We start from the raw sequence: 24,192 nt of genomic DNA on the forward strand, positions 1-24,192 counted from the left end.
GACAGCAGCCCGCGGAAGCCGTGGTTGCTCACTCTTTCTGGTAGGGTGCTTGTCTCAGTCTGGGTGCTTGTCTCAGTCTGGGTGCTTGTCTCAGTCTGGGTGCTTGTCTCAGTCTGGGGTGCTTGTCTCAGTCTGGGTGCTTGTCTCAGTCTGGGGTGCTTGTCTCAGTCTGGGGTGCTTGTCTCAGTCTGGGTGCTTCCTGCTGAGGGCCGAGGGACGCCCTCATCCGCTGTGTCCTGGTCCTCCCCGAGCCTGGTGCCAGGTGGGTACTAAGGGCACCAAAAATAAATGTTTTGTTAAGAAACACAGGAGTGAGGTGTGATTGGGGAGGGGTCTGCCGGGCTGGAGGAACAGCTTGGGGGTGGGGGAGGAGCACCCCAGGGCTGGGCTCTAGGGCACCCACACCCCTGGGCCCCGGGCCCGTCAGAGCACACGGGCCCGTCACGCAGGAGGTGGTCTCTGGCCCGCTGGTCGTGTGGGAGGCGGGCAGGGAGCCAAGCGTGGCTGGGTGGCCGAGGGGACGCCCCGGGGACAGGGCTCAGCCGCAGTGGACACTGGGCACCTGGGCCCACCATCTGCCCTCGGAGCCCCCGGCCCCAGCAGCTTGGAAGTGACCACAGGTGTGTGGACACGGAGGCAAGAGCCGGTCCCGCCCAACTCGGGGGCAGCCGGTGGGCCTGGGCACAGCCTGATTCCAGGGCCCGGGTCCGAGTCTTGTCACGCCATCCCCAGCTCAGCCCCGCAGCCCCTCGGGCCGGCCTGGACAGCAGCGGCTCCAGCAGGGCCTCTGAGCGTGGTCTGAGCCCCCCGAGTCCCGGACACACGCTCCCTGCAGCCCTTCCCGGCGGGGCCAGCGGCTTCTCCCCGGCCCCTCCTGGCGGGACACCCCGGGGGCCGCCACAGCCCGCCACCCCTCGGTCCCCTTCCACGGCCTGTTGGGTTTGGGGCCACCCACACCCGGCCGTGCTCAGGGGCTCCTCCCGGTTCTGCCCTTAGGGATCACTCCTGGCTCCTAGGGAGACCGTCTGGGCTACTGGGACTCGAACCCGGGTCAGTCACATGCAGGACAAAAGCCTGCCAGCTGCACTCTTGCAGTGGCCCCCTTTTCTGTTTTAAACTGAAATCTACGCCCCCCCAAAAGTGCCGCGTCAGCACCAGTGAGCCCCCAGCCGCTCCTGGGAGGGAGACGGCACAGAACACGGCCACGGCCTCCCACCAAGCCTCGACTGCGGAGGCTGCAGCGGGCCGAGCTGGGACAGGAGGGGAAGTGGGTGCCACAAGCTGCAGCGCCCGGCGAGCTGAAAGACGGGTGGGGGGAGGGCGGGCAGGAGGGCTGGGAGAGGGCCTGGGCTCCACCGGGCGGCGGCACCCCTGGAACCTTCCGGAAAGCACCGTTCACAGCTCGGAGCTGCCACTCCAGCAGACCGGGGCCCTCCGGGCGGGGCCCACTGCTCGCTGGGCCCAGGCCGCGTGTCCCAGGCGGGCGCCTCTGCCGGGCTCCCTGCCCCACGCCAGGGACCTCGCAAAAACGCCTCCACCTCCGCCCACCGCCTGGCAACTCTGCCCGGTGAAGAACGAGACACAGGCGAGACTCAAAGATGGCAAGATTTATCCCCGCATCGGAAGGTTCCGGATCTTGCGATCGGCGTATACAAAGAATCCACGACATTCCCCTGCAGTCACCAGAGCAAGATGGAACTGTCCCCGTGAGGAGGAAGTCGTGGCCGGGAGGAGGACACGCGTGGGTGACCGGGGCCGCCTGCGCGTGACGCACATGGGGTGGGGGCGGGACACGGGGCTCGCGGCCGGACGGCGTGGAGAGAAGACGGGGAAGACGGGGCGTCTCCGGGGGCGCCCGCGGGCTCAGGCTCATTTGGAAAGTTTTTAAACACACGTACAAGCCCCTTCGAGGACGGCGGTGTGCGCCCTCTGCAGACAGCACGGGAGACGGTCACGGCGTGGGGCCTGCTGGTCACGTGGGCGTCCGGGGAGACTGCTGTGGGCATGGCGCCGCGCAGGCGGGCAACGCGTGTCCCTGGGCCAGCGGGGAGAGAAACCTGCTCCCAGCGGGACACAGAGGGACTCGAGTCTCCGGTGTCCCCCGGGACAGCCTGGGCCTTTCAGTGACCGGGAACCCTCCACTCCCCAAAGGCAACTGCTGCCTTGGACTGGGGCAGGAAGGTTCTAGAACAAGAAGGACGGGACCAGCGGCCAGCATCCCTGGGGACAGCCCAGGGGGGCAGATGACCACACAGCCGGGCACTTCTTCGGGGCACCCGAGGGCCTCGGAGAGACAAGGTTCATCCCCCGGGCGGCCAGGACTGCGGTTAAGGCACCTCCGCCTGGACCCAGACCACGGCCTCCACCCGGCACCTCCAACCCACAGAACCAGCAGGTTCTGGTGGGGCCAAAGCTGTCGCTCCCCTTTGGTCAAAGAAAGGCTCTGGCTTGGGACCGGAACAGGGGGAACACAGAAGGGACGGTGGGCCGCTGACCAGCCTCGCCCCCGGCCTCCGGGACCCGGGCCGGGGACCTGGCGCAGGGAGGGGGTGGGGCGCGAGCTGGACGCCGCGAGCTGGTGCTTCGTCCTTGCAGCGGGCCACGGGCCCCGGGCAGAGCCGACGAGCTGCTGTCCACACCGCCTTCGAGTGCTCAGAGCCGTGTGCAGTGAGGCCCGGGCTGGTCGTCTCGCGCTGGCCGGGGCTGCCAGGGCCCTGCACACGTCCCTGGGACTGAGCTCAGGCCTCCCGCCCCCACCCGCCTCCCCGTGCGCGGCCAGTCCTGCCGGCAGTGGCCATCGCTGTCCAGTGTCAACCGTCTCAGCAGCATTTTCATTCAAAAATAAGTTACCCTTCCGCGAAGGACCCTCTTCTTTCACTAAACATCGAGAAGGAGGAACTTTAAAAAAAAAACGGTATAAATCTATAGATTTTTTTTTTTTAAAAAAAGATTTCCTTTCTTACAAACAGTTTTTACAAGAGAGTTTTAAATACCAAAATGCATCCTGGAACAAAGTGTGCTCCCCCCGGGCGTCAGGGCGGGGCTGTCTCGGAGGGGTTCAGGCATGCCGGAGGGGCCACTGGGCTCAGGGCTGGCCTGGCGGCACAGAGGCCCCGGCCACCAGCATCTTCCTACCCAGCCCCTGGGGCCCAGACACAGCCCGGGGCCCGGGGGAGAATCAACCCAGGCCCGCACTCCACCGACAAAGACTTTGCTCTTTAAGGTGTGACGCTCAACCGGAGCGGGGGGGCACGGGAACTCTCCCCGCTGCCGGCTTCCCAGTCCCCAGGACGGGGCCTTGCAGGCGGCCGGCGAGAGCAGCGCCAGCAAAGGGGCCGGCATCACTCCTCGGTCCTGGCTGCTTCCTCAGTATTGGAGTCGCCCGGCAGTTTCTTGCACCCTCGCACTGGGGAGCCTTAAAACCGCTAACACTTAGAGGTGTCCAAAGTGTGAAACTCAAGGATAGGAATCTAACGGAAAAATTACAAATATTTACTGATGTTAGCAGAAATATTTGGCTTATGGGATTTACGTGACCTTAATATGTTATTCCAGTTCTTGAGAGGGGGCATTTGGGGTTTAATAACATTACAGCACGTGGCCTTAGACACATAACAAAATATATACAAGGAAATTAGGGAGATATTAATGTGAACCATGAAATAAATTAACATGATTTTTACAAAATATACTGACCATTAAATTAAAAAATAGTTTAAGGCAGGAGTTTCATTTGAAATTAGCATAATCAGAAAATATATCGATAAAGTCTTGTACCACTTTGTAGCAGAATTCATACTGTTCCTGAAAGAGAAAAATCGAGAAAACAGGAACATGAGACACTGCTTCCTTCCTTTCATCGGTGGAAACGTTCAAAGGGCGGGGAAGATCTTGAGACCTCCCGTGGGGATCAGCAGGGACGCACGGGGAAACCCAGAGGCGTGTGGGTTTGGTCTGCTCCCCCAGGGCCGGCACCCGAGCCTCGGGTCCCCACTGGGCTGTCTCCCGGCCCAGGGAAGCCCAGTACGTCTGGACCATTCGAGACAAAGGCCTGTGGTTCTCCCATTTAAACTGGGAGACACTGATTCCTGCGCGGGGGAGGAACGGAGCGCGTCACCTCCGGGGGACGCCCCAGGGGCCCACGTTCCGTGGCAGCTAACAAGGCCATTCACCTCCCACTCATTCCCGTGGGAGACGGGCTCAGAACGGTCCCACAGCAGCCTGGAGCCATCGGCCACCACAGGCCAGAGAGCCGCTCCCGGAAGCTTCCGGGGCCCGAGGGGACTGGAACCGGGGCATATGGATGCGGGGCTGGGGTCAGGGGTCTAAGGCGGGCTTAGGGGGTCCGGCCCTTCTTGCTTGCCGGCCCCGCTGTGGGGCGGGTCCAGGGACAGGGGCACAGGAGCCAGCAGACACCCATGCTCCTGGCCTGCTGGCCCCGGGTTCGAGCCACTCTGGCCCTGGTTCCCAGCTGGCAGCAGCTGTGATGCCCTGCGGGCGGGGCTCCCCTGGGACCCTGGGTGCCAGCGCCAGGGGCAGCCGGGGGATGCTCTCTGCCTTCCGACCACCCCTACCAGGAGGGAGGAGCTACTCCAGGGTCCTGTCCAGCCCCCAGTAGACTGAGCCACAGTCCAGAGGTCAGGGCAGAGTGGACGGGCCAGGGCGGGAACGGGCAGCCTCTGAGCTGGAGGAGAGGCTGGGGCGGGTTATTCCCTGGAGTCAAAGGGCCCAGGAGGGAGCAGGGGCCGGGGAGACGCCGGGAGGGGCTGAGAAGCACCAGCAGGCATGGACCTGGGTCACGGGCTACGTGTCGGCCAGGGCAGCCCCGCCCCCGTCTGCCCGGCCGGGCCAGGCTGAGGCGGGCGCAGGGTCCCCCCGCTGGGCTCGCCCCCCGCGCCCCACCCCCGCGCCGTCGGGGCCCGTCCTCACCAGGGTCTGCACCATGTGTGGCCGCTGCAGCCGCAGGCTCTTCACCGCCTGGAACACGTCCAGCAGCCCCTCGGCCTTCACCCGCTCCAGGATGTTGCTGAGCGCGATGAAGGTCCCCGTGCGCCCGGCGCCCGCGCTGCCAGGGAGAGCAGGCTCGAGCGCCGGCCGGGGGACGAACTGGACCCCGCCACCGCCCAGCCAGCCCTGCCCAGCCCAGCCCAGCCCAGCCCAGCCCAGAGCCAGGCCGACTCCGCCCGGGAGGCAGCTGGCAGGCCACCCCCAGAGGACAAACGGTGTTGGGCAGCTGCTCAAGCTGGACGGGGAGCCTGGGAGGGCATCGAGGGCACTGGGGGCGGGCGGGAGGGTGTGTGTCCAGGAGCTGGGCCACCCGGGTGGACACTACTGCAGTAGACAGTGACAGGGTCACTGCAGTGGACAGTGACGGGGTCACTGCAGTGGACAATGATGGGGTCACTGCAGTGGACAGTGGTGGGGTTCCCTGGCTGGTCACTGCAGTGGACAGTGATGAGGCCCCCTCCCCTGGCTGGGTCACTACAGTGGACAGTGATGGGGCCCCCTCCCCCGGCTGGTCACTGCAGTGGACAGTGGTGTGGCCCCGGGCTGGGTCACCTGCAGTGCACGGTGATGGGGTGGTTCCCCGTCTGCTGCTGCTGCTTCTGCACGGCCGCGATGAGGTCGATCATGCCCCTGCCCTCGGCGGGCACCCCGATCTCTGGCCAGCCGTGGAAGTGGAACTGGCGGACCAGGCGCGGCTGCTCCTCCTGGCGGCCGGGAGGCTGTGGGGGTGGGGATGCTCAGAGCTGACAGGGGCTGTGGGGGGTGGGTGGCCTGCGCTGACCTGCGCCCCAGTGTGACCCCAGGCCCACTCTCCAGGGGCATTCCCAGCTGGCCAGCCCGGGCCCTGTCCCCAGGAAGAGGCCGGCGCACCTTCCTGCAGTTCCGAGACAGACCACTAGAGGGAACCCTTGGTACAGGCTCGGTGGAAACTGCCTCTGGCTTTCCGGGAAGGGGTCACTGTCCCTTCCAGGACCCCAGGAGGGGAGCCTGGGACAGGGGTCAGGGGACGGGGTTGCCTGGGAGGTGGGGACACCGTGCTGAGGGCCTGGGACCCAGAGCTGCTCCTGCTGGGCGACTGGGCAGTGCTGGACCCAGTGGGGCGGGGGCTGACCAGGGGTCCCTGCAGCCCAGCCTTGACCTCACCCACCACCGACTCCTCCTGGCCTGGAGTTGGAGGGGGGACGCCAGCGTCCCAGAGCTGCCCCACCCGGGGCCACACGGGCCAGCGGGGGCTGGGCGGGCCCCCTCTACACCGACCCGGGGCCACACGGGCCAGCGGGGGCTGGGCGGGCGCCCTACCTGCTTGCACGTGACCAGGAAGTCCCGCACGCTGATGCCTTCCGAGAGTGTGTCGCTCCTGGTCTCGATGGTGACCTCGCCGTGGGTGACCGAGCCCTCTGAGGGCCAGTACTGGTAGCATTTGTCCTGGGGGGGGAGGCAGGACCCTCAGGGCACAGCGAGTGCCCGCAGAGCGGACCCCCCCGCCCGCCATGGTTTGGGACGGACAAGGCAGCCGCTCGCCCCACGACGCATTAGGGTGCCCAGCGGTGGTGCCCATGGAACCAGGCTCACACAGGGTGTCCGCGGGAGTGACCCGTGGGGTCGAGCGGGTTGGGCAAAGGGACCCGGAAGCGCTGGTCCCCTGGTAGACCCCCAACGTTAGCCCCCAGGCGGGGGAGGCAGCTGCGTTCTGGACCTTATGACAGGAGGGGCAGTGATGGCTGCAGGCCTGATGCGGAGACCCCCGGAGCCGCCGCACAGAGGACCCCGACCTCAGCCGCAGCACGGCCACGCCCCAGACAGACGTGACCGCTCCTGGGGGAGGGGCAGCTCACGGCCACACACAGGCCGTGGAGGTCTGGAGCCAGGGAAGGACCAGGCTAGGCCCCAGAGAGGGCAGGAGCCGGCCTCCGGCACGGCCCTTGCAGGGTGGGAGCACTTGGGAGTGGAGGGGGGAGCGCTGCCCCCGCCCGGGGCCCCCGGGGTGAGAGCACAGGTGCAACAAGACGAAGGACCCGCAGGGCCACGCCAGCCGCGGCCACGGCGCAGCCTCTGCCCCCGCAGTGCCCGCCTGCATGGTGAGGGCCGGGCCGCCCGGGACGGGGCTGGACACGGGGCTCGGGTTTGGGGAGACGGTCACGTCACCAGGACACTCGGCCCAGGCTCCAGACGGAGATGGCCGTCCGGGACTGGGCAGGAGCCCCCCCGCTCCCACTCTCCCGGCAGGGGCGCGACAGAGAGGTCTGGGCAGCTGAGGCCGCAGGCGGCTTCACTCGCCAGGACCGGCCGGGCCGGGAGCGCCCGAAGGCCTGTTGGGCCCCGCACGCCGGATGCCGTCCAGCAAGGACGCGGCAGTGCTGGCCAGGGAAGAGGCCACGGGGGGTGGGGGACGGAAATGGTGCAGCTGCTTCCCGGGAGCGGGTGGGACGTGCCTCGGGGGGAGCACGGATGCCGCCCGGGGCTGCCCTGGGAACAGCCCCGAGGGGGGAGGCCCAGCCCCGGCCCCCCCACCCCCACACGGACAAGAGCTCGGTACCAACCCAAGGGAGGGAGGGCACGGCGGTCAGTGAAGGAGGAAGAAGGGCTGCGGAGGCAGCCTGGGAAGGACGAGGGCCTCGAACCCCATCCACAGGACACACGCACAGGGGCCAACCCCAAGAGGAGCCTGGGGCTGCAGGGCTGTGGGGGTGCAGGGTTGTAGGGGATTGCAGGGGTGTGAGGGTACAGGGTGTGAGGGCTGCAGGGGTGGGGGCACAGGACTGCAGGGGATAGGGTGTTTCGGGGGGGAGCTGAAGGGGCCCAGAGGCCCTGCTGGGGGTCCCGGACAAGACAGGACACACAGAAGGCCGGGGTCGTCCCTTCGGACCCGGATGCCGTGGGCCCGGGGTCACGGGAGTGCCCAGGACGGCTGGCGCGTTGCCCAGGGCCCCGGCAGGGCAGGGCAGGGCAGCGTCCCCCTGGCGCGTGAGCCGCGGCCGCCCGCTCGGACCTGCTCTCGCTCCTGCACCTCCGTGAGCATGACGATCGTGTGGCACTTCCACTCCCACACCATCCTCCAGAAGTCCTCCACCGTGTGCGCCAGCGGGCCCTGCGTGGCGATGAAGTGGTCCTTCTGCCGGTAGCCCTGCGCGGGAGCCCAGGGTCACCCTCTGCCCCCGGCACACGGACCCGGCCAGCGTCTCCTGGCGAGCAGGGTGGGGCCGGCCCCTGCAGGCCCACACACATGTTCACATGCGTGTGCACCCTCGGGGCCCAGGCAGATACGTGTGCATGCTCAGACCCAGGCACACATGTGTGTACGCTCAGATCCAGGCACACACATGTGCATGCTCAGACCCACACACGTGTATATACAGTCAGAAGGCACACACGTGTGTGCACACAGACCTAGGCACACACACGTGCATGCCCAGTTGCAGGCACTCATGTGCACACTCATACAGGTACACCACGTGCACGTACACACTCATATGCAGGCACACATGTGTGTATACACTCAGACCCAGCACACACATGTGCACACTCAGACCCAGATGCACACGTGTGCACACCCAGACCCAGACGCACACGTGTGCATACAGACCCAGGCGCACACGCGTGCGCACTCTCAGGCCCAGACGCACACCACCCTCCCCTCTGTCAGGGCACTGGGACCCCGGGGCTTGCGGGTTCCCGGGACACTCTGGGGTCGAAGTGGCTGCAGCGGGGAGGAAGCAGGTCCCCAGGAGCGCCTGGGCCACCCCGTTCCCAGCACCCGCACCTCCCTCCCGTGCGGCCAGGAGCTGTGCTGAGGTGGCGGGAGCCGGGCAGGCCCACCCACCCACTCACGTCGATGAAGGAGGCGTTGATGTAGTCCGTGTACTCCTGGCCCCGCTTCATGGACAGGATGACGCGGTTGAAGTCATCTGTGAGGCAGGGGGGTCCGTGAGCGCCGCACCCGCCCGCCTCCTGCCCCCCGCACCCCACTCTGAGGGGAACGGCCGGCCAGCACCCTCGGGGAGCCTGCGGGCAGCGCCAGGGTCTCTGCTCCAGCAAACACGAACTGCACCGAGGGCAAGGGTGGGTCTGGCTGGACGTGAGGCCCCAGGTACAGGCACGAGCACACGCCACGGCTGACCACAGCTGGGTGTGACCCTCAAGTGTAAGCAGGTGTGAGTGTGGTCTCACGTGAGTGGGTACAAGTGAATAGGTGTGAGCAGGTGTGAACGTGATCTGGTGCGAGCGTGTATGAGTGTGAGTCTGAGCGGGTGTGAGTGAGCAGGTGTGAGTGGGTGTGTGAGTGGGTGTGTGAGCAGGTGTGAGTGTGAGCAGGTGTGAGCAGGTATATTAACAGGTGTGAGTGTGAGCGAGTGTGAGTGTGAGCAGGTGTGAGCGAGTGTGAGCGTGAGTGGGTGTGTGAGTGGGTGTGAGTGGGTTTGAGCGGGTGAGTGGGTGTGAGTGGGTGTGGGCAGGCACAACTGTGTGGGTCTGAGTGGGTGTGTGACCTTGTGTGCAGGGACGAGTGTGAGCGGGTGTGGTGTGCGTGTGGGTGTGAGGGGGCGCGTGTGCGTGTGGGCGGGCGTGCGTCCAGGCTCCTCACAGGGGATGATCTGGATCACCCTGGCCTTCTTCATGTTGGCCGGCAGGTTCCCCGTGCGCATGTTCTCCTTCATGATCCGCACATTGGTCAGTTTCTGCAGGGGCGGGGCAGAGGCGGGGTGAGGTGGGGCGTCCGGCAGCGCCCGCCCACCCCGCTGGGCGCGTCGGGCAGTGCCCACCCACCCGGAACTCCTCCTCCAGCCCCAGCCTGTCGCGGGCCGGGGCGGGGCTGTGCAGGGCCTGCAGGTGCTTCTCCAGGGAGGACACGTCCATCTCCGTGTCCCCGTACAGGTAGAACTCCAGCAGGGCCTGGTAGATGAAGGTGTACTGCATCTGCGCGAGAGACACCGCCGTCACGCCCGCGGCCGGGTCCACCCGCCGGCCATCCCACTGCCTGCGTCCACCCGCCGGACACCCGCCGGCCACCCCACTGCCTGCGTCCACCCGCCGGACACCCCGCTGCCCGCGTCCACCCACTGGCCACCCCGCTTCCCGCGTCCACCCACTGGCCACCCCGCTTCCCGCGTCCACCTGGCCATCCACCCCCTGCCCGCGTCCACCCGCCATCCACCCTGCTGCCCGTGTCCACCCGGCCATCCACCCGCCGGCCACCCCGCTGCCCGTGTCCACCCGGCCATCCACCCTGCTGCCCACGTCCAGTGGCCGTCCACCCCGCTGCCCGGGTCCACCGGCCGTCCACCCCGCGCCTGCCCCGCCCAGGACACTCACGTCCGTCTGCACCATCTGTGGGCGCTGGTTACGGATCCTCGACACGAACTCGAAGACGTCCACTTTCTGCTCGGCGAGCATCATGTCCATCATGGCGTCGATGACGATGAAGGTGCCCGTCCGGCCCACGCCCGCGCTGGGTGCAGGGGGCAGCCCGGGGTCAGCCTCTCCCTCTCCCCGGGGCAGGCTCCCCTGCCCACGGCGAGCACTTCCAGGGCGCCGCCACCAGAGGGCGCCGCCGTCCCAGTCAAGAGCCTCAGCTGAGCCTGGGAAAAGACGCGGCCGGCCCAGCTGGGCAGCCCCGCTGGAGTGACCGAGACCGCGCTGCCCGCTCGGACCCTTGGCTGGGGCTCCCGGGAGCAGGTGACAGCTGCCCTCTCCCCCCGGCCTGCCTCAGTAAGGACGGGCCCTCGGCGCCCCCGGGCTCCCTGTGGGCATGGGCCTGGAGACCCCCCACGGCTCCTGGCTGGGGGCAGGGGCTGGGCTGCCCCGACGACCTGGGCATAGGCAGGGGTCGGGCCACCGTCTTAGCCCTGGGGCTGGAGCCCGGCTTGGCACGTGGGAACCCAGGGCCGACCCCCCTGCTCCCTGGCATTGCCGACCTCTGACCCCACGGCCCTGGGAGTAGTCACTGAGTCCCCGGCTGGGGGGGACAAGGCCAGCCCAGGGTCACGGGGACAAACGTCGTGTGCCCCGAGCCGCCGGCTGGCATCGAGCCTGAGAAGCCTCGACATGCGCACGGGGCCGGCACTGAGGGCTGAGCACGGCTGTGAGGGGCCCAGAGCACGGCCGCAGGAGCCCCCAGAGCAAGACCCACGCTGGGCCCGGGCGGGGCTGGCCTGCTGCCGCCCACCTGCCCCTGCAGCCCGTCCCCGCGGAGAGACCCCCAGGGCCTCTGCTCCCGGCCACCGGGGCCCAGGGGGAGGTGCCCAGGGGACGGCTGGTCAGACCCCGGAGAAGCTGCCGGCTGTGAGGGGGTCCCCTGGGAGCCCGCACCCCTCCGGAGGGCCCCACCCCTGCGCTAGAGCCAGAGTGGAGTCTCGGAGCCTGTGAGCTGCCAAGGGACCTGACTCCCCGCCCCGCACCGACTCCCGCCCCGCACCGACTCCCGGCCCCGCACCCACTCCGGGCCCGCACCGACTCCTGGCCCGTCCAGGAGAGACAGGAGGAAGGGCCGGGCACAGGCAGCGTCCGAGCAGCCACCCTGAGCCCCACTCTCTGTGGGGACTCGGCTCCCTCTGACGGGGTTCGGGGCCCCAGGCCTGGGCCAGCGCCCCCCCCCCCTCGCCCGCCCTCTGCCCTCCAGCTGTGCCTGTCCCGGGTACCGGGCCCGGCCCCGCCCAGAGCTGTGCCCCCGAGCCGGGGCGCGTACCTGCAGTGCACCACGATGGGCCCGGCGTGCGCGGGGTTGAGCGCCTTGACCTTCCTCAGGAACTTGAGCATCCCGATGGGGGTGAAGGGCACCCCGAAGTCAGGCCAGCTGGTGAAGTGCAGCTGGGACACCAGGCGGGGGGCTTTGCAGCTGCCGGGGAGCTGCTGTGGGGACGGGGGGCCTGAGAGGAGGGAGCGGCCCCCCACCCACGGCCGGGGCAGGCGGCGGCCCCCCGCAGGGCGCCCGTGGCTGGCTGCAGCTTTGGGCGTGGCCTCGGGCAGAACACGGGAAACGTGCCCGAGAGACACGCGGGCCGCACCCCTGCCCGCACACCCCCGCCTGTCTCACCCCTGCAGGTCTCACCCCTGCCCGCCTCACCCCTGCCAGTCTCACCCCCGCCTGCCTCACCCCTGCCTGCCTCACCCCCGCCCACCTCACCCCTGCCCACACCCCCCCCCCGCTGCTTCATCCCTGCCTGTCTCACCCCCGCCCACCTCACCCCTGCCTGTCTCACCCCCGCCCGCCTCACCCCCGCCTGTCTCACCCCCGCCCGCTTCACCCCTGCCCACACACCCCCGCCTGTCTCACCCCTGCCAGTCTCACCCCACCCGCCTCACCCCTGCCTGTCTCACCCTCACCCACCTCACCCCTGCACAGCCCCACCTGTCTCACCCCTGCCAGTCTCACCCCCACCCACCTCACCCCTGCCCGCACACCCCCACCTGTCTCACCCCTGCCTGTCTCACCCCCGCCCGCTTCACCCCTGCCCGCACACCCCTGCCTATCTCACCCCTGCAGGTCTCACCCCCGCCCGCCTCACCCCTGCCTGTCTCACCCTCACCCACCTCACCCCTGCACACCCCCACCTGTCTCACCCCTGCCAGTCTCACCCCCACCCACCTCACCCCTGCCCGCACACCCCCACCTGTCTCACCCCTGCCAGTCTCACCCCCGCCCGCCTCACCCCTGCCCGCACACTCCCACTTGTCTCACCCCTGCCCGTCTCACCCCTGCCAGTCTCACCCCTGCACACCTCACCCCTGCCAGTCTCACCCCCGCCTGTCTCACCCCTGCCAGTCTCACCCCCGCCCGCCTCACCCCTGCCTGCACACCCCCGCCTGCCTCACCCCCACCTGCCTCACCCCTGCCAGTCTCACCCCCGCCTGTCTCACCCCTGCCAGTCTCACCCCCACCCGCCTCACCCCTGCCTATCTTGCCCTGGGCACCTTTCACCTCAGACGGGCCTTCCTGGGAGACAGGAGGACGCAGTGGGCCTCGTCACAGCCTCCAGCACTTCCCCGCCCCCCACCCCCGCCTTCTCTCCGGCCCTGGAACCAGCGTGAGGGTCCAGGCCCAGACCACGGGCCTGTGGAGGCGTGTACCAGCACCTGCACACACCGTGTGCACACAAGCAGGACCCATGTAAACACGCGTAGTGCATATGTGCTGCACGTACACACGGCGCACGGGTGGTGCACGTGCAGAGATGCACACATGTGCTGTGTGCTGCTGGGAGCGTGCTCGCATGGAGCGTGCGTTCCTGTACACAAGTGTGTGGGCACGACTGGGCATGTGCACGTGGCCCTGACTCTATAATGTGGGCCGTGGACGTGGCACGCAGGTGTGTCTGTGGCTCTTGCGTGGAACGTGGATACATCACGTGTGTGACTCGTGTGGGTCCTGGCACGTGGGTAGGTGCCTGGGGGTGTGGCTCATGCGTGGACCGTGGATATATCACATGTGTGACTCATGTGTGGGCGATGGCATGTGGGTAGGTGCATGAGGGTGTGGCTCACGCGTGGACCGTGGATCTACCCCGTGTGTCTTGCGTGTGGGCCATGGCCGGGCGCGTGGCGGTGCGTGTGGCCCGCGGGGGCAGGCGTGCTTACCGACTGGATGCAGAACTTGCGGACGGTGTAGTCCACCAGCGTCACGCAGTCCTCCACGCACACCCGGACGTGGCCGTAGGTCCAGCAGCCCTGGTCAGGCCAGTACTGGAAGCATTTCTCCTGCGTGGGGCAGGGGTGGGCGGGTCAGCGGGCGGGGCCGAGCCCCAGGACAAGGACCTGCACCCGCAGGCCACACCCCGCCGTGGGCTGCTGCTACCGTCCGGCCACGCCCGGGGCCCAGAGCCCGGACTCCCCGAGCCCGAGCCCAGGAGGGTGCAGACCGGGGGCCTCAGCCGCGCCAGTGACCAGGAGGCAGGCCCGGCTTCCTGGCCCGCCCAGCGCAGCCTCTGCCCCCCCACGACGCCCCGGCTGTGCTGAGCCGCCCAGGGTGGGCTGCACGGCTGCATCCGGGCACCGGCAGGAAGCAGGGCAGTGGGCAGGGAATGGGCTTGAGGGACCGTTTGCCCCAGGAGGAGGCACAGGCGGGCCTGAGTCACCGCGTGGAAGCTGGCAGGGGCCTCGGGCCGGGCCCTGCACGGGCCTGCCGGGCCCCGGGGCCCCTCCCCACTGAGCCCCACGCCTGCACCCCCGGGCGGAAACCGTGGTCAGCACCTTCCTGTGCCTGAGGCGGGCGGGTGGGGGCGACTCAGGACGGCCCCTTCCCGGGTGGGGTGAGGGCACCCCGCGGCCCCTCCCCACCTGGCACGGCCTTGCTGGTGCTGGGACGCAGGGGGACATGCTGGAACATGCTGGAGCAGCCCCAGCCCGAGACAAGTCTCTCAAACCCATCCCTCAAAGGGGGCCTGCCCAGGAGCCCCGCCCAGGCCCCACTCAAGGGGGCCGTCAGCCCAGCCCCCGCTGCGCTCCGGGTGAGCCTGGGGCCCCTGACCGTCCGCCAGGGGCTCAGCCTGCCACACGCCCCGGGCGGGCCTGGTCCCGGCCCCTCCCCCAGCCTCAGGGACCTGCCTTGGCTTCCCCAAGGGCGGCTCTGAAGGCACCGGGCAGGGGTCCCGCTGGGGCCTTTCCTAGCCCAGGCCCTGGCCCCTCCCCTCCGGCACCGTGATGCGGCCTCTGACACCGCCCGGGGGAGGGGCCGGCAGGGGAGGGTCGGCTCGTGGGCGGGGAGGCACAGGCAGGCTCAGGCCTTCTCGAACACGTGAACACGTGGGCACCGGGACCCGGGGGCCTTGGGGTGGGCCCTGAGACTGGGCCCCCGAGGTGCACGAAGGGCCAGACGGCCGCTGCCTGTCCCAGCACCCCCCCTCCCCGGGCCCCCTCGGAGCCAGCAGGAAGCGAGAGGCGCAGGGCACACCGCAGGCAGAAGCGGGGAGAGGAAGCGAGAGGCAGGGGCGGGGGCGGAGGGCGGAGGGTGGAGGGCGGCTCACCTCTTTCCGCTCCTTCAGGCTCGTCAGCATCACGATGGTGGCCGACTTCTGCTCCCAGACCATCCTCCAGAACTCACTGACCGTGTCCTGCTTGGGGCCTGCGCAGAGACGGGCCGAGCCCCCAGGGCAGCTGTGGGCCCCCGCTCGGCCCCCTCCCCGTCCCCACCCACGTCCCCTGGCTCATGCTGCTGACCCCGTCCGTGGCGGCCCCCCCCTCTCCCACCAGCCACAAGGTCAGCGGTGGTCTGGGGGTTCCCACAGAGCCCCAGGACCCAGGCTGGGAGGAACCAGGCCTCTGGGGCCTCCTGCCCTGCTCCAGGCCCCGGGGCGTCGCCTGGGGCTGTGAGTCCCGGGGGGGGCTGCAGAATCTGTCAGGTCTGCTGAGTGTGAACCAGAGAATAAGCATGTGCACCGTGTGCCTGCATGTACCCACAAGTGTGTGTGTGGACGTGTGTGTGCAGCGCATGTGTCTCTGTGTGCACAACATGCATGTGCAGCATATGTGTCTGTGTGCACATACACGTGTGTGCAGCAGTGTCTGTGTGCACATACACGTGTGTGCAGCAATGTCTGTGTGCACATACATGTGTGCGCAGCACATGTCCATATGCAAATACACACATGTGCAACACATGTGTTTGTGTGTATAAGCAGGCATGTTTAACACATGTATCTGTGTGCACGTACATGTGTCTGTGTGCAGCACGTGTTTATGTGCGTACATACGTGTGCAGCGCATGTGTCCATGTGCACATACATGCATGCGTGTCACACGTGTATAAGGAAAGTCCCCCCCAGCTCCCTCTTCCCCTCCTCCCTCCATCCCAGTGGCCTCTCGGGATGTGGGGGACGCAGGTCCCTGCGGGGGGCACAAAGGTGACGCGTCCCTGAGAGGAGAGCCCGGCCGCTGTCCTGTGCCCGCCCCGTGGAGCCCCGCCTGCAGGGGCCGTGGCCGCTGCCCCTAGGCCGTGTTCCTCCCAGGGAGAAGCGTGGCCCCAGTTGCAGCTCAGGCCCGTGCGGGCCCCGCCCCGGGGGCTGTGTCTGGGCTTCCCGGAGGAGCCGCCCGTCCCGCCCGCGCCCAGGTGGCCACCCATGCCTGGGCGCTGCTCACTCTGCTCTGGGCCTGGGCCCCCCAGCGGGGCTGGGGCCGACTCCTGCCGTGCCCTGGGAGGCCGGCGGGACCCGGCTCGGCGTGCGCCAGGTCCTGGCTGCCCACGTGAGCGCCACAGGCCTCAGCCCTAAGGCCGGGGGGACTCGGGGTCGGGCTGGGGGCCTGGGGGGACGGGGTGCTTCCGGGCCGGACTACGCCCTCCCGGCCCCAGGGACCCCCTGGGTCGACTCACTGGCCCTTGGGCCCAGGTGTGGCGAGAGGGCCCGTCTACACGGCACGAGGCGGGCTGGACCCCGCGTGTCTCATTCCCACGTGTCCCTGCCTCCCCCATACACACACGAGCCCCCGGGGCTCCGGGGCTGCTGCTCTGTGTGTCCCCCCCCCCCCCCGCCCACGCTGGGCTTCCCCGTGTCTGCAAGCCGGGAAGCTGCCTCCTCCAGGCAGCCCCAGCCTGGCCGCGGGGCTCAGACGTGGCGCCCGCCAGGAGCTCACCTTGGGCGGCGATGAACTTATTCTTCTCCTTATAACCCTAGGGAAGCAACGTCCGGCGCTTAGCTCCTCGGAAGGACGCGGCAGGGCCGGCCCGGCGGCAGGGGAGGGCGGGGGGGGGGGGGCGAGAGCGAGTTTCCCGTGACAGCAGCGGCGTCTGCTCCTCACATGCTCCGGCCGGCCTGCCTCCCGATCCGCAGGGCCCCTCCCCCCGGTGCAGGGACGATGGGGGGGGGGGGGGCGTCAGGGGGAGGGAGGAGGGGCCCCGCGCCTGCGCCCGCGCCCCAGCCAGGACGGAGACTCACGTCGATGTAGGAGGCGTTGATGTAGTCGGAGCCAGGGACCCCGTCCACCGGGCTGAGGACCACCCTGGAGAGGTCATCTGCGGGGAGACGGGCAGTCAGGGGCGGCCGGAGCCGCGGGAGGGAGCGAGCCCGGCCGTCACCGTGCACCCTCGGGGCCGCTCAGGCCTGGGTTCAAGACCGAGGGCAGAGCTGCCCAGCGCGGGCCCGGGGCGCCCTCCCTGGGGCCCAGATCAGCCCGCGCCGACGCGGAGGTGACCGCAGGAGAGCCCAGGACATGGACGGTGAGTGCCCAGCGCCCAGGAGAAGCCCTAGGGCCCCTGGATGAGGGGACACGGGGGCACGGGGGACACAGACCCCGTCTCTCCTGCAGGCTGCCCGGGGCGGACAGTGAGTCGAGGCCAGGGCGGGGGGAGAAGCAGCCCCGGGTAGTGGGGGGTGGGGTCCTGGGGCTCTAGAGCATGTGTGTGTGTGTGTGTGTGTGCGCACGCGTGCAGTGAACATGGGTGCTGTGTCTCAGTGTATGTAGTGGATGGTGGGTGCTGTGCATTAGTGAAATGCATGTGGATGGTGTGTGTGCGTGTGTGAGTGTGTGTGTGTGCAGTGAAAATGGGTGCTGTGTGTAGTGGAATGCATGTGGATGGTGTGAAGTGTGTGTGTGTGTGTGTGGTATATGTAGCGAGTGGGCACGGGTGCTCTGTGCCACATGCATGTGGATGAGTGGACTGTGGTGTGAATGTACGTGCACGCTTAGTCTTTGAGTGTGTGTGCTGGCACAGTAGTGGATGTGGGGGGTGTGGCATGTATGCGAATGTGCAGTGTACATGGGTTTTTATGTGGGGTGCGTGCACGTGTGTGGAATGTGATGCGTGTGTGTATGTGGTGTGTGTGTCTCTAGGATGAGTGTCTCCAATGTCTGAGTCTGGGTGGTCTGGAGGGGACCCAGTGCATGTGTGTGTACGTGTGTGTGCGTGTGTGTGTGCATGTGTATGTGTACGCATGTGCATGTGTGTGTGTGTGTGTGTGTGTGTGTGGCTCTGCTCTCCCGGGTGCTGTGGCCCCAGGTTTCCGTGTGAGCCTCTGACGGGGCGCCAGTGCAGGGTCGGGGCCGGGTCTCCGCAGGGAGGTCAGGGCTGGCGCTGCCCCTCCTGGCACACAGCGGCTGCTCGGGCAGCACCCCCGGACGTGTCCACGGTGACTGTCGGTGCCTGCAGTGCCCGAGGCCGGGGTCACGCCTGGGCGCTAGACGCCCGGGTGTGGACTGTGTGCCAGGTCGGTCAGGCGCCCAGGCGGCGTCAGCGCCCCGTGGCGGGCGGGAACGGGAGCGCGGCTCAGGCTGAGGCAGGGAGTGAAGATACCCCGGGGCTGGGTTTGGAGCCTCGTCATTTCCGAGAACTTCCTGCTTCCCGCCTGACTCCGGAGTCACGCCGGGCAGAACACGGATCCCAACCCGCCCGCCGGCGTCTCCGGCAGGAGGGGGCCCGGCCGGGCGGCCTCGGCTCTCACGGGCGTCTGGGGCTGCTGGGCCCGGGTGCCACGGGGTCGCCTCCAGGGCTCGGCCAGGGGCAGCGGGGAGGGGCCTGGGCTGAGGATCAGGTCCTGGGCCCCTCCCGTGCCGGACACTCCGTGGGGTGGGCAGCGCTGACCACGTGACTCGGCCAGGCCTCGCGCTCGGCCAGTGGGAGGCTCGCGGCCCCTCGGCGCTCCTGGGCCCTGGGCGGCGGCACAGCCTGTGTGCTCCACCGGGGGACAGGCCGCCCCGCCCACAGTGCTCGGCGTCCTGGAGGGATCCCAGCAGGGGCCGCCCACCCGCCGCCCCGTCCGTCCAGCCCACCCAGACAGGCACGGCAGGGCCGGCGCGGGGGGGGCGTGGCCACTCGCTCCCTCTAAAGCCAACACGGTTTCTGCCTCTCCGTGCTCTGGCCCAGGGGGGCCCGGGGGACCCTGTGTGGCGCCGGGGACCAGATGAGGTCACCCTGCCCACGGGTCAGCTCCCGGCCCCCCGGGCTTCCTCTCTTTCCCTTTGGGCTTGGGGCCACACTGGCGGTGCTCTGGGACTACTCCCGGCTCTGTGCTCGGGGCCCCTCGTGCGGAGCTGGGCCCAGCCTGGGTCGGGTTCACGGAGGCCAGAGCCCTGCCCGCTGCACTGCCGGCCCCGGCCCGCGAGTGCCGCTCTTTAATCAAGACGAGAAGCATCGGGCGCAGACGGGCCGCCCGCTTACTGGGAAGGATGTTGGGGTATCGGTTTTTCTCTCGGTTCTCCTCTCTGTTGGCCACGTCAAACGTCCCCTGCATGTGTCCCGATGGCAGCGACTGGAGAGAGAGAAGAACGAGCGGTCACGCCCTCACTTTGGCTCGGCTGACAGTGCCTGCCCTGGGCTCAGCACAAAGTGCTCGCATAGGACTCACATCACAGTGCTCGCCCGGGGCTCAGATCACAGTGCCCACTGGGTCTGCACCCTGGCTTTGGGGAGGCCATGCCCAGCAGGCAGAGCTGAGGCTCTGCCAGGCAGTGCTGGACCCCCGGGAGAGGACCCTGCGCCTCTCCCGCCCACTCGTCAGAACTGTCTCTTGCTGACCTCCTAGGCTGACCCACACATGACAATGGAGCCATGGTCTAGAACCTTCTCTGTGTCCACACTCAGCGCTCTTGGAGCTCAGCACCGAAACTCCAGAGGAGGCACCGGAGGCCTTTGGGTCAGCGAGGCCACACTGTCCGCACCGCGGGGGCCCCGGGGGCCCAGGCACGGGCCCAGCCTCCCCTCTGACCCGAGAGCACACGGGGACAACAGAGCCGAGGAAACGCCAGCCACCCTCCCTGGGGTCGGGCTGCGGCCCAGGCACCGGACACGGCCGCTCCGGGCTGCTCGAGCCTCCGCCCCCACGGCCTCCACCACAGCCTCCACCCTCAGGCAAGGCAGCCCCGGGCCGCGGCTGCCCAGGTCAGCCCTGCAGTGGGCGCCGCCGGACCCTGCCGGGCGTCTGTCTGTCCTGGGCGACGGCTGTGGGCCCACATCCTGCACACGCAGGCGCACGCTCACACACCCACACCCCACACAGACACAGCCCCTAGCCACGCACACACTCACACCAGACACACCATCCTCACACACAGACACACTCCAGCCTCACACACACACCTCACACCCCACACATCACACACACACTCCACCCTCACACACACACCCTCACACCCCCCCCCCACACACCATCCTCATACACAGACACACTCCAGCCTCACACACACACCTCACACCCCACACACACACTCCACCCTCACACACACACCCTCACACCCCCCCCACACACCATCCTCATACACAGACACACTCCAGCCTCACACACAACCCCACACCCCACACATCACACACACACACCATCCTCACACACAACCCCACACCCCACACCTTCACACACACACACCCCACACACACACTCCACCCTCACACACACCCTCACACCCCACACATCACACACACCACACACATCACACACACACTCCACCCTCACACACACACCCTCACACCCCCCCACACACACACCATCCTCACACACAGACACGCTCCAGCCTCACACACAACCCCACACCCCACACATCACACACACACACCATCCTCACACACAACCCCACACCCCACACCTTCACACACACACACACCACACAGACACACTCCACCCTCACACACACCCTCACACCCCACACATCACACACACACACACACTCCACCTTCACACACACAACCCCACACCTTCACACACTGCACCACTCTCATCCATGCACAACACTCACACACATACCACATCCCCACATTCACGCACGGTCCCAGAGCAACACCGACAAGTAACACCCTCACACCCACACATCCACACACTGCACCCAACACCCTCACACATCCACACCCTGACAAAACACCCACACAAGACCCACACAGACTCAAACACTCAGACAACACCCTCGCACCCAAGATCTTTACACAATCATGCCTCAGACACACAACTTAACTCACACACACAAGACCCTCACACGCCTTCACACTCCCTTCATATGCACACCCAACAGCCTCACACCCACACCCAACACCCTCACACCCACACCCAACAGCCTCACACCCACACCCAACAGCCTCACACACACACAACACCCTCACACGTGCACACACAACACCTCCCAACTCGACACCTCACACACCAAGCTCCAGGTCCCTTGATCCTCCCGCGCAGGCCGGCAGAAGTGGCCTGGGGAGGAGCAGAGGGCAGGGGTGCGGCCCCAGGGCACGGGAGGCTCTGTTCCGGCGGGGCTGTCGGCGCCCTGCCAGGCTCTCCCTCGCCCTGGGCGGGCCGGGCCGGCGAGACCTAACAGGCTGCTGGCAGGTCCCGCTCAGGCCCCGAGGGCGGAGGCCCGGCCAGGCCCGTCATGGCTGACGTCCCAAGCTCGGGTGGGAGGAAGCGGCCGCAGGGGACCCGGCGGAGTCCCGAGTTATTCTGGAGACAGAATCAACTTCCCCTGCGAGGCGCGAGGTTGCACAACTCCGCTCCGGAGCGGCTTTCACTCTGACCTCATTTCTCCAACGGGGCCACAGCTGGCAGGGGCTGCGGGAGGCAGCTGGGCCGGAGGGGGGAGTGGGCGGCCCCCGAGACGCGGCCCCTCCGTGTGGTGTGCGCCCGGGAACTTGCCCCGGGCCGTCACGGCGTCCCTGCTGCCCGAGTCTCCCGCTGGGGCCCTGGCATGGACACAGGCCCCGTCCCCACTGACGGCATCTCCCGGACACGGGATGTGGACTCGGGCCCAGAGCCCCGAGCGGTCAGCCCGCCTGCCGGCACTGCCCCCTGCCATGCCCAACACCCAGCACACGGCCACGCGCAACCGATGGGGTTCACGAAACAGACTCAACCCACCGACGGCAAAGCCCAAGAACGTCTGACTGCTGGCCACTCACCCGGCACCCACCCGGCAGCCGCCCACCCGACCTCCACTCACCTGCTTTATCCGTTTACCTACCCACCCTCCAGCTACGGTCCCACCCACCCGTCCATCCTGCCAGCCACCCACGCTCTCACCCACCCAAACTATCATTCCACCTGTATAGCCAGTGACGCTTTTAATTACCCACCCACCCACCCATCCATCCATCCATCCATCCATCCATCCATCCATCCATCCATCCACCCACCCATCCACACATCCATCCATCCATCCATCCATCCACTCATCCACCCATCCATCCATCCATCCATCCATCCATCCATCCATCCATCCATCCATCCATCCACTCATCCATCCATCCATCCATCCATCCATCCATCCATCCATCCACCCACCCATCCACCCACCCATCCACCCATCCATCCATCCATCCATCCACTCATCCACCCATCCACCCATCCATCCATCCATCCATCCATCCACACATCCATCTATCCATCCATCCATCCACTCATCCACCCATCCATCCATCCATCCATCCATCCACCCACCCATCCACCCACCCATCCATCCACCCACCCACCACCCATCCATCCTTCCATCCACCCATCCATCCATCCATCCACCCATCCATCCATCCATCCATCCGCCACACATTCATCTATGCTTCTACCCACCCGACACCATCCATTCTCCCACCCACCCACCCATCCTTCCATCTGTGTCCCTTCACTCATCCGTCATCCCTCTATCCACGTATCTGTGCTCTTCACGATTTGTGTGACACTGAATAGAAAGCTGACAACAGAAGGCAGAGTGTCCCAAATGCGGAAAATGAGCTACAGAGAGCGCAGTGTCACTAAGGCACGTCCGTGCTTTCTGTCAGGAGCAGAACCCGCGGGCAGGTCCCCCAGTCCCGGCGGGCAGGTCCCCCAGACCCCGGCGGGCAGGTCCCCCAGACCCCAGCGGGCAGGTCCCAGACCCCGGCGGGCAGGTCCCCAGACCCCGGCGGGCAGGTCCCCAGACCCCGGCGGGCAGGTCCCCCAGACCCCAGCGGGCAGGTCCCAGACCCCGGCGGGCAGGTCCCCAGACCCCGGCGGGCAGGTCCCCAGACCCCGGCGGGTAGGTCCCAGACCCTGGCGGGCAGGCCCCCAGTCCCGGCGGCCCCGAGCCGACTCACGTTGAACTCCTCGCGGAAGAGCTTGCCGTCGTCGGCGGAGCGCAGGCGGATCTCCTCCTCCAGGAGCCCCAGCGGGATGGGGAAGTACTTCCTGGGCCCCGATGGGGAGCTGCTGAGGAGCAGCACCCGCTGCTGCTCTGCAGGGCCGGGGGGAGCGTCACCCACGTCCCTCGCGTGACCCCCGAGGGGGTGCCTCACGCTGCCGAGTCGGGGCCGCCTGCCCCCTCGCCCCACGCCCACCCTCGGCCCCCACGGCCCCGCACTCCTGGCTCCGCTCAGGAGGAGACGGGACCCCGGGTGGGCTGCAGCCCCCGGCAGGGAGGGGCCGGGAGCGAGGGTGCTCACACCCGCCCTGGGGTGTCCTGCCCCCTGCAGCCAGGGAGACAGGGCTGCCCCGGGCGGGGGTGGGACAGGGCTGCAGGGGGTCCCCTGTGTGTGTGCGTGTGTGCGCGTGAGTGTGTGCATGTGTGTGCATGTGTGTGAATGTGCATGCGTGTGCATATATGTGCGTGCATGTGTGTGTGCGTGTGTTTGCATGTGTGTGCGTGTGCGTATGTGTGTGAGCGTGTGCGTGGAGGGGTAAAGGCAGAGCTGCTGGGTGTGTCTTCCGAGACTGCAGGGGCGGGGAGTGTCCTGGCCAGGTCTGTGTGGCCCCCAGGCCCAGGGCCTGTCCCCACCTGTGCAGCCGGGAACCCGCCCCAGGGGGCTCAGCAGAGCCACCGATGGCCAGGAGCGAGGGTGGGCGGGCACAGGGCAGGGGGCGGCCGGATGCCCCCTGCGCCCGCCTGGGTGTCGGGAGGACGTGGCCCCGGGGCAGCAGGGCCTCTGCCTCACGCCTGCCCCTTTCCGGGCCCCTCAGCCGAGGCCTCGGGGGCAGGACAGGGCAGGGGCCTGTGGGCAGGGCAGGGGCCAGGAGCCGCGGCCCGACCAGAGCCCGGGGGGGCACGGCCCCGACGGCAGCGGGGGGCGCCGCCCGCCCGCCCACTCACCCTGCTCCTCCAGGATCCCGTTGGGCAGCTTCTTGTCGCCGGCGCTGACCACGGCCTTCCTGTGCTTCCGGAACCTTGGGGACACACTGGGTGAGGCCGCGGCAGGGCCGCCCCCCGCCCAGCCCCGGCCCTACCCACCAGGTGAGCCGGGAGAAGCTCTTCCTGCTGCTCATGGCTGAGCCGCGCCACTGCCGCTCGCGCTCGCGCCCCCCCCACCCCGCCGGCCACACCCGCGGC

The 24,192-nt window shown here is 67.9% G+C and overlaps 1 protein-coding gene across 6 annotated transcripts in view; it reads right to left on the minus strand.

The window, feature by feature from the left end:
- Positions 1 to 1,587: 1,587 nt before the first annotated feature.
- PTPRE (protein tyrosine phosphatase receptor type E) overlaps positions 1,588 to 24,192 on the minus strand; it is an 83,036-nt gene continuing 60,431 nt past the window's right edge. For 3 of the 6 annotated variants that reach the window (XM_055118729.1, XM_055118732.1, XM_055118731.1), the window contains 17 exons: positions 23,956 to 24,029; positions 22,967 to 23,103; positions 19,085 to 19,175; positions 16,866 to 16,942; positions 16,564 to 16,600; positions 14,961 to 15,058; positions 13,576 to 13,695; positions 11,687 to 11,850; positions 10,315 to 10,450; positions 9,769 to 9,918; positions 9,587 to 9,680; positions 8,836 to 8,912; positions 7,997 to 8,131; positions 6,307 to 6,432; positions 5,560 to 5,726; positions 4,930 to 5,065; positions 1,588 to 3,804 (listed from right to left, as the gene is read on the minus strand). In XM_055118729.1, the coding sequence (XP_054974704.1) occupies positions 3,730 to 3,804; positions 4,930 to 5,065; positions 5,560 to 5,726; positions 6,307 to 6,432; positions 7,997 to 8,131; positions 8,836 to 8,912; positions 9,587 to 9,680; positions 9,769 to 9,918; positions 10,315 to 10,450; positions 11,687 to 11,850; positions 13,576 to 13,695; positions 14,961 to 15,058; positions 16,564 to 16,600; positions 16,866 to 16,942; positions 19,085 to 19,175; positions 22,967 to 23,103; positions 23,956 to 24,029 (1,894 nt within the window). In that variant the 3' untranslated portion in view covers positions 1,588 to 3,729. The remainder of the gene's footprint in view (positions 3,805 to 4,929; positions 5,066 to 5,559; positions 5,727 to 6,306; positions 6,433 to 7,996; positions 8,132 to 8,835; positions 8,913 to 9,586; positions 9,681 to 9,768; positions 9,919 to 10,314; positions 10,451 to 11,686; positions 11,851 to 13,575; positions 13,696 to 14,960; positions 15,059 to 16,563; positions 16,601 to 16,865; positions 16,943 to 19,084; positions 19,176 to 22,966; positions 23,104 to 23,955; positions 24,030 to 24,192) is intronic. The other 3 variants (XM_055118733.1, XM_055118734.1, XM_055118730.1) reach the window with 2 other exon arrangements.

This window comes from Sorex araneus, chromosome 11, assembly GCF_027595985.1.
Source record: "Sorex araneus isolate mSorAra2 chromosome 11, mSorAra2.pri, whole genome shotgun sequence".
NCBI lineage: Eukaryota > Metazoa > Chordata > Mammalia > Eulipotyphla > Soricidae > Sorex > Sorex araneus.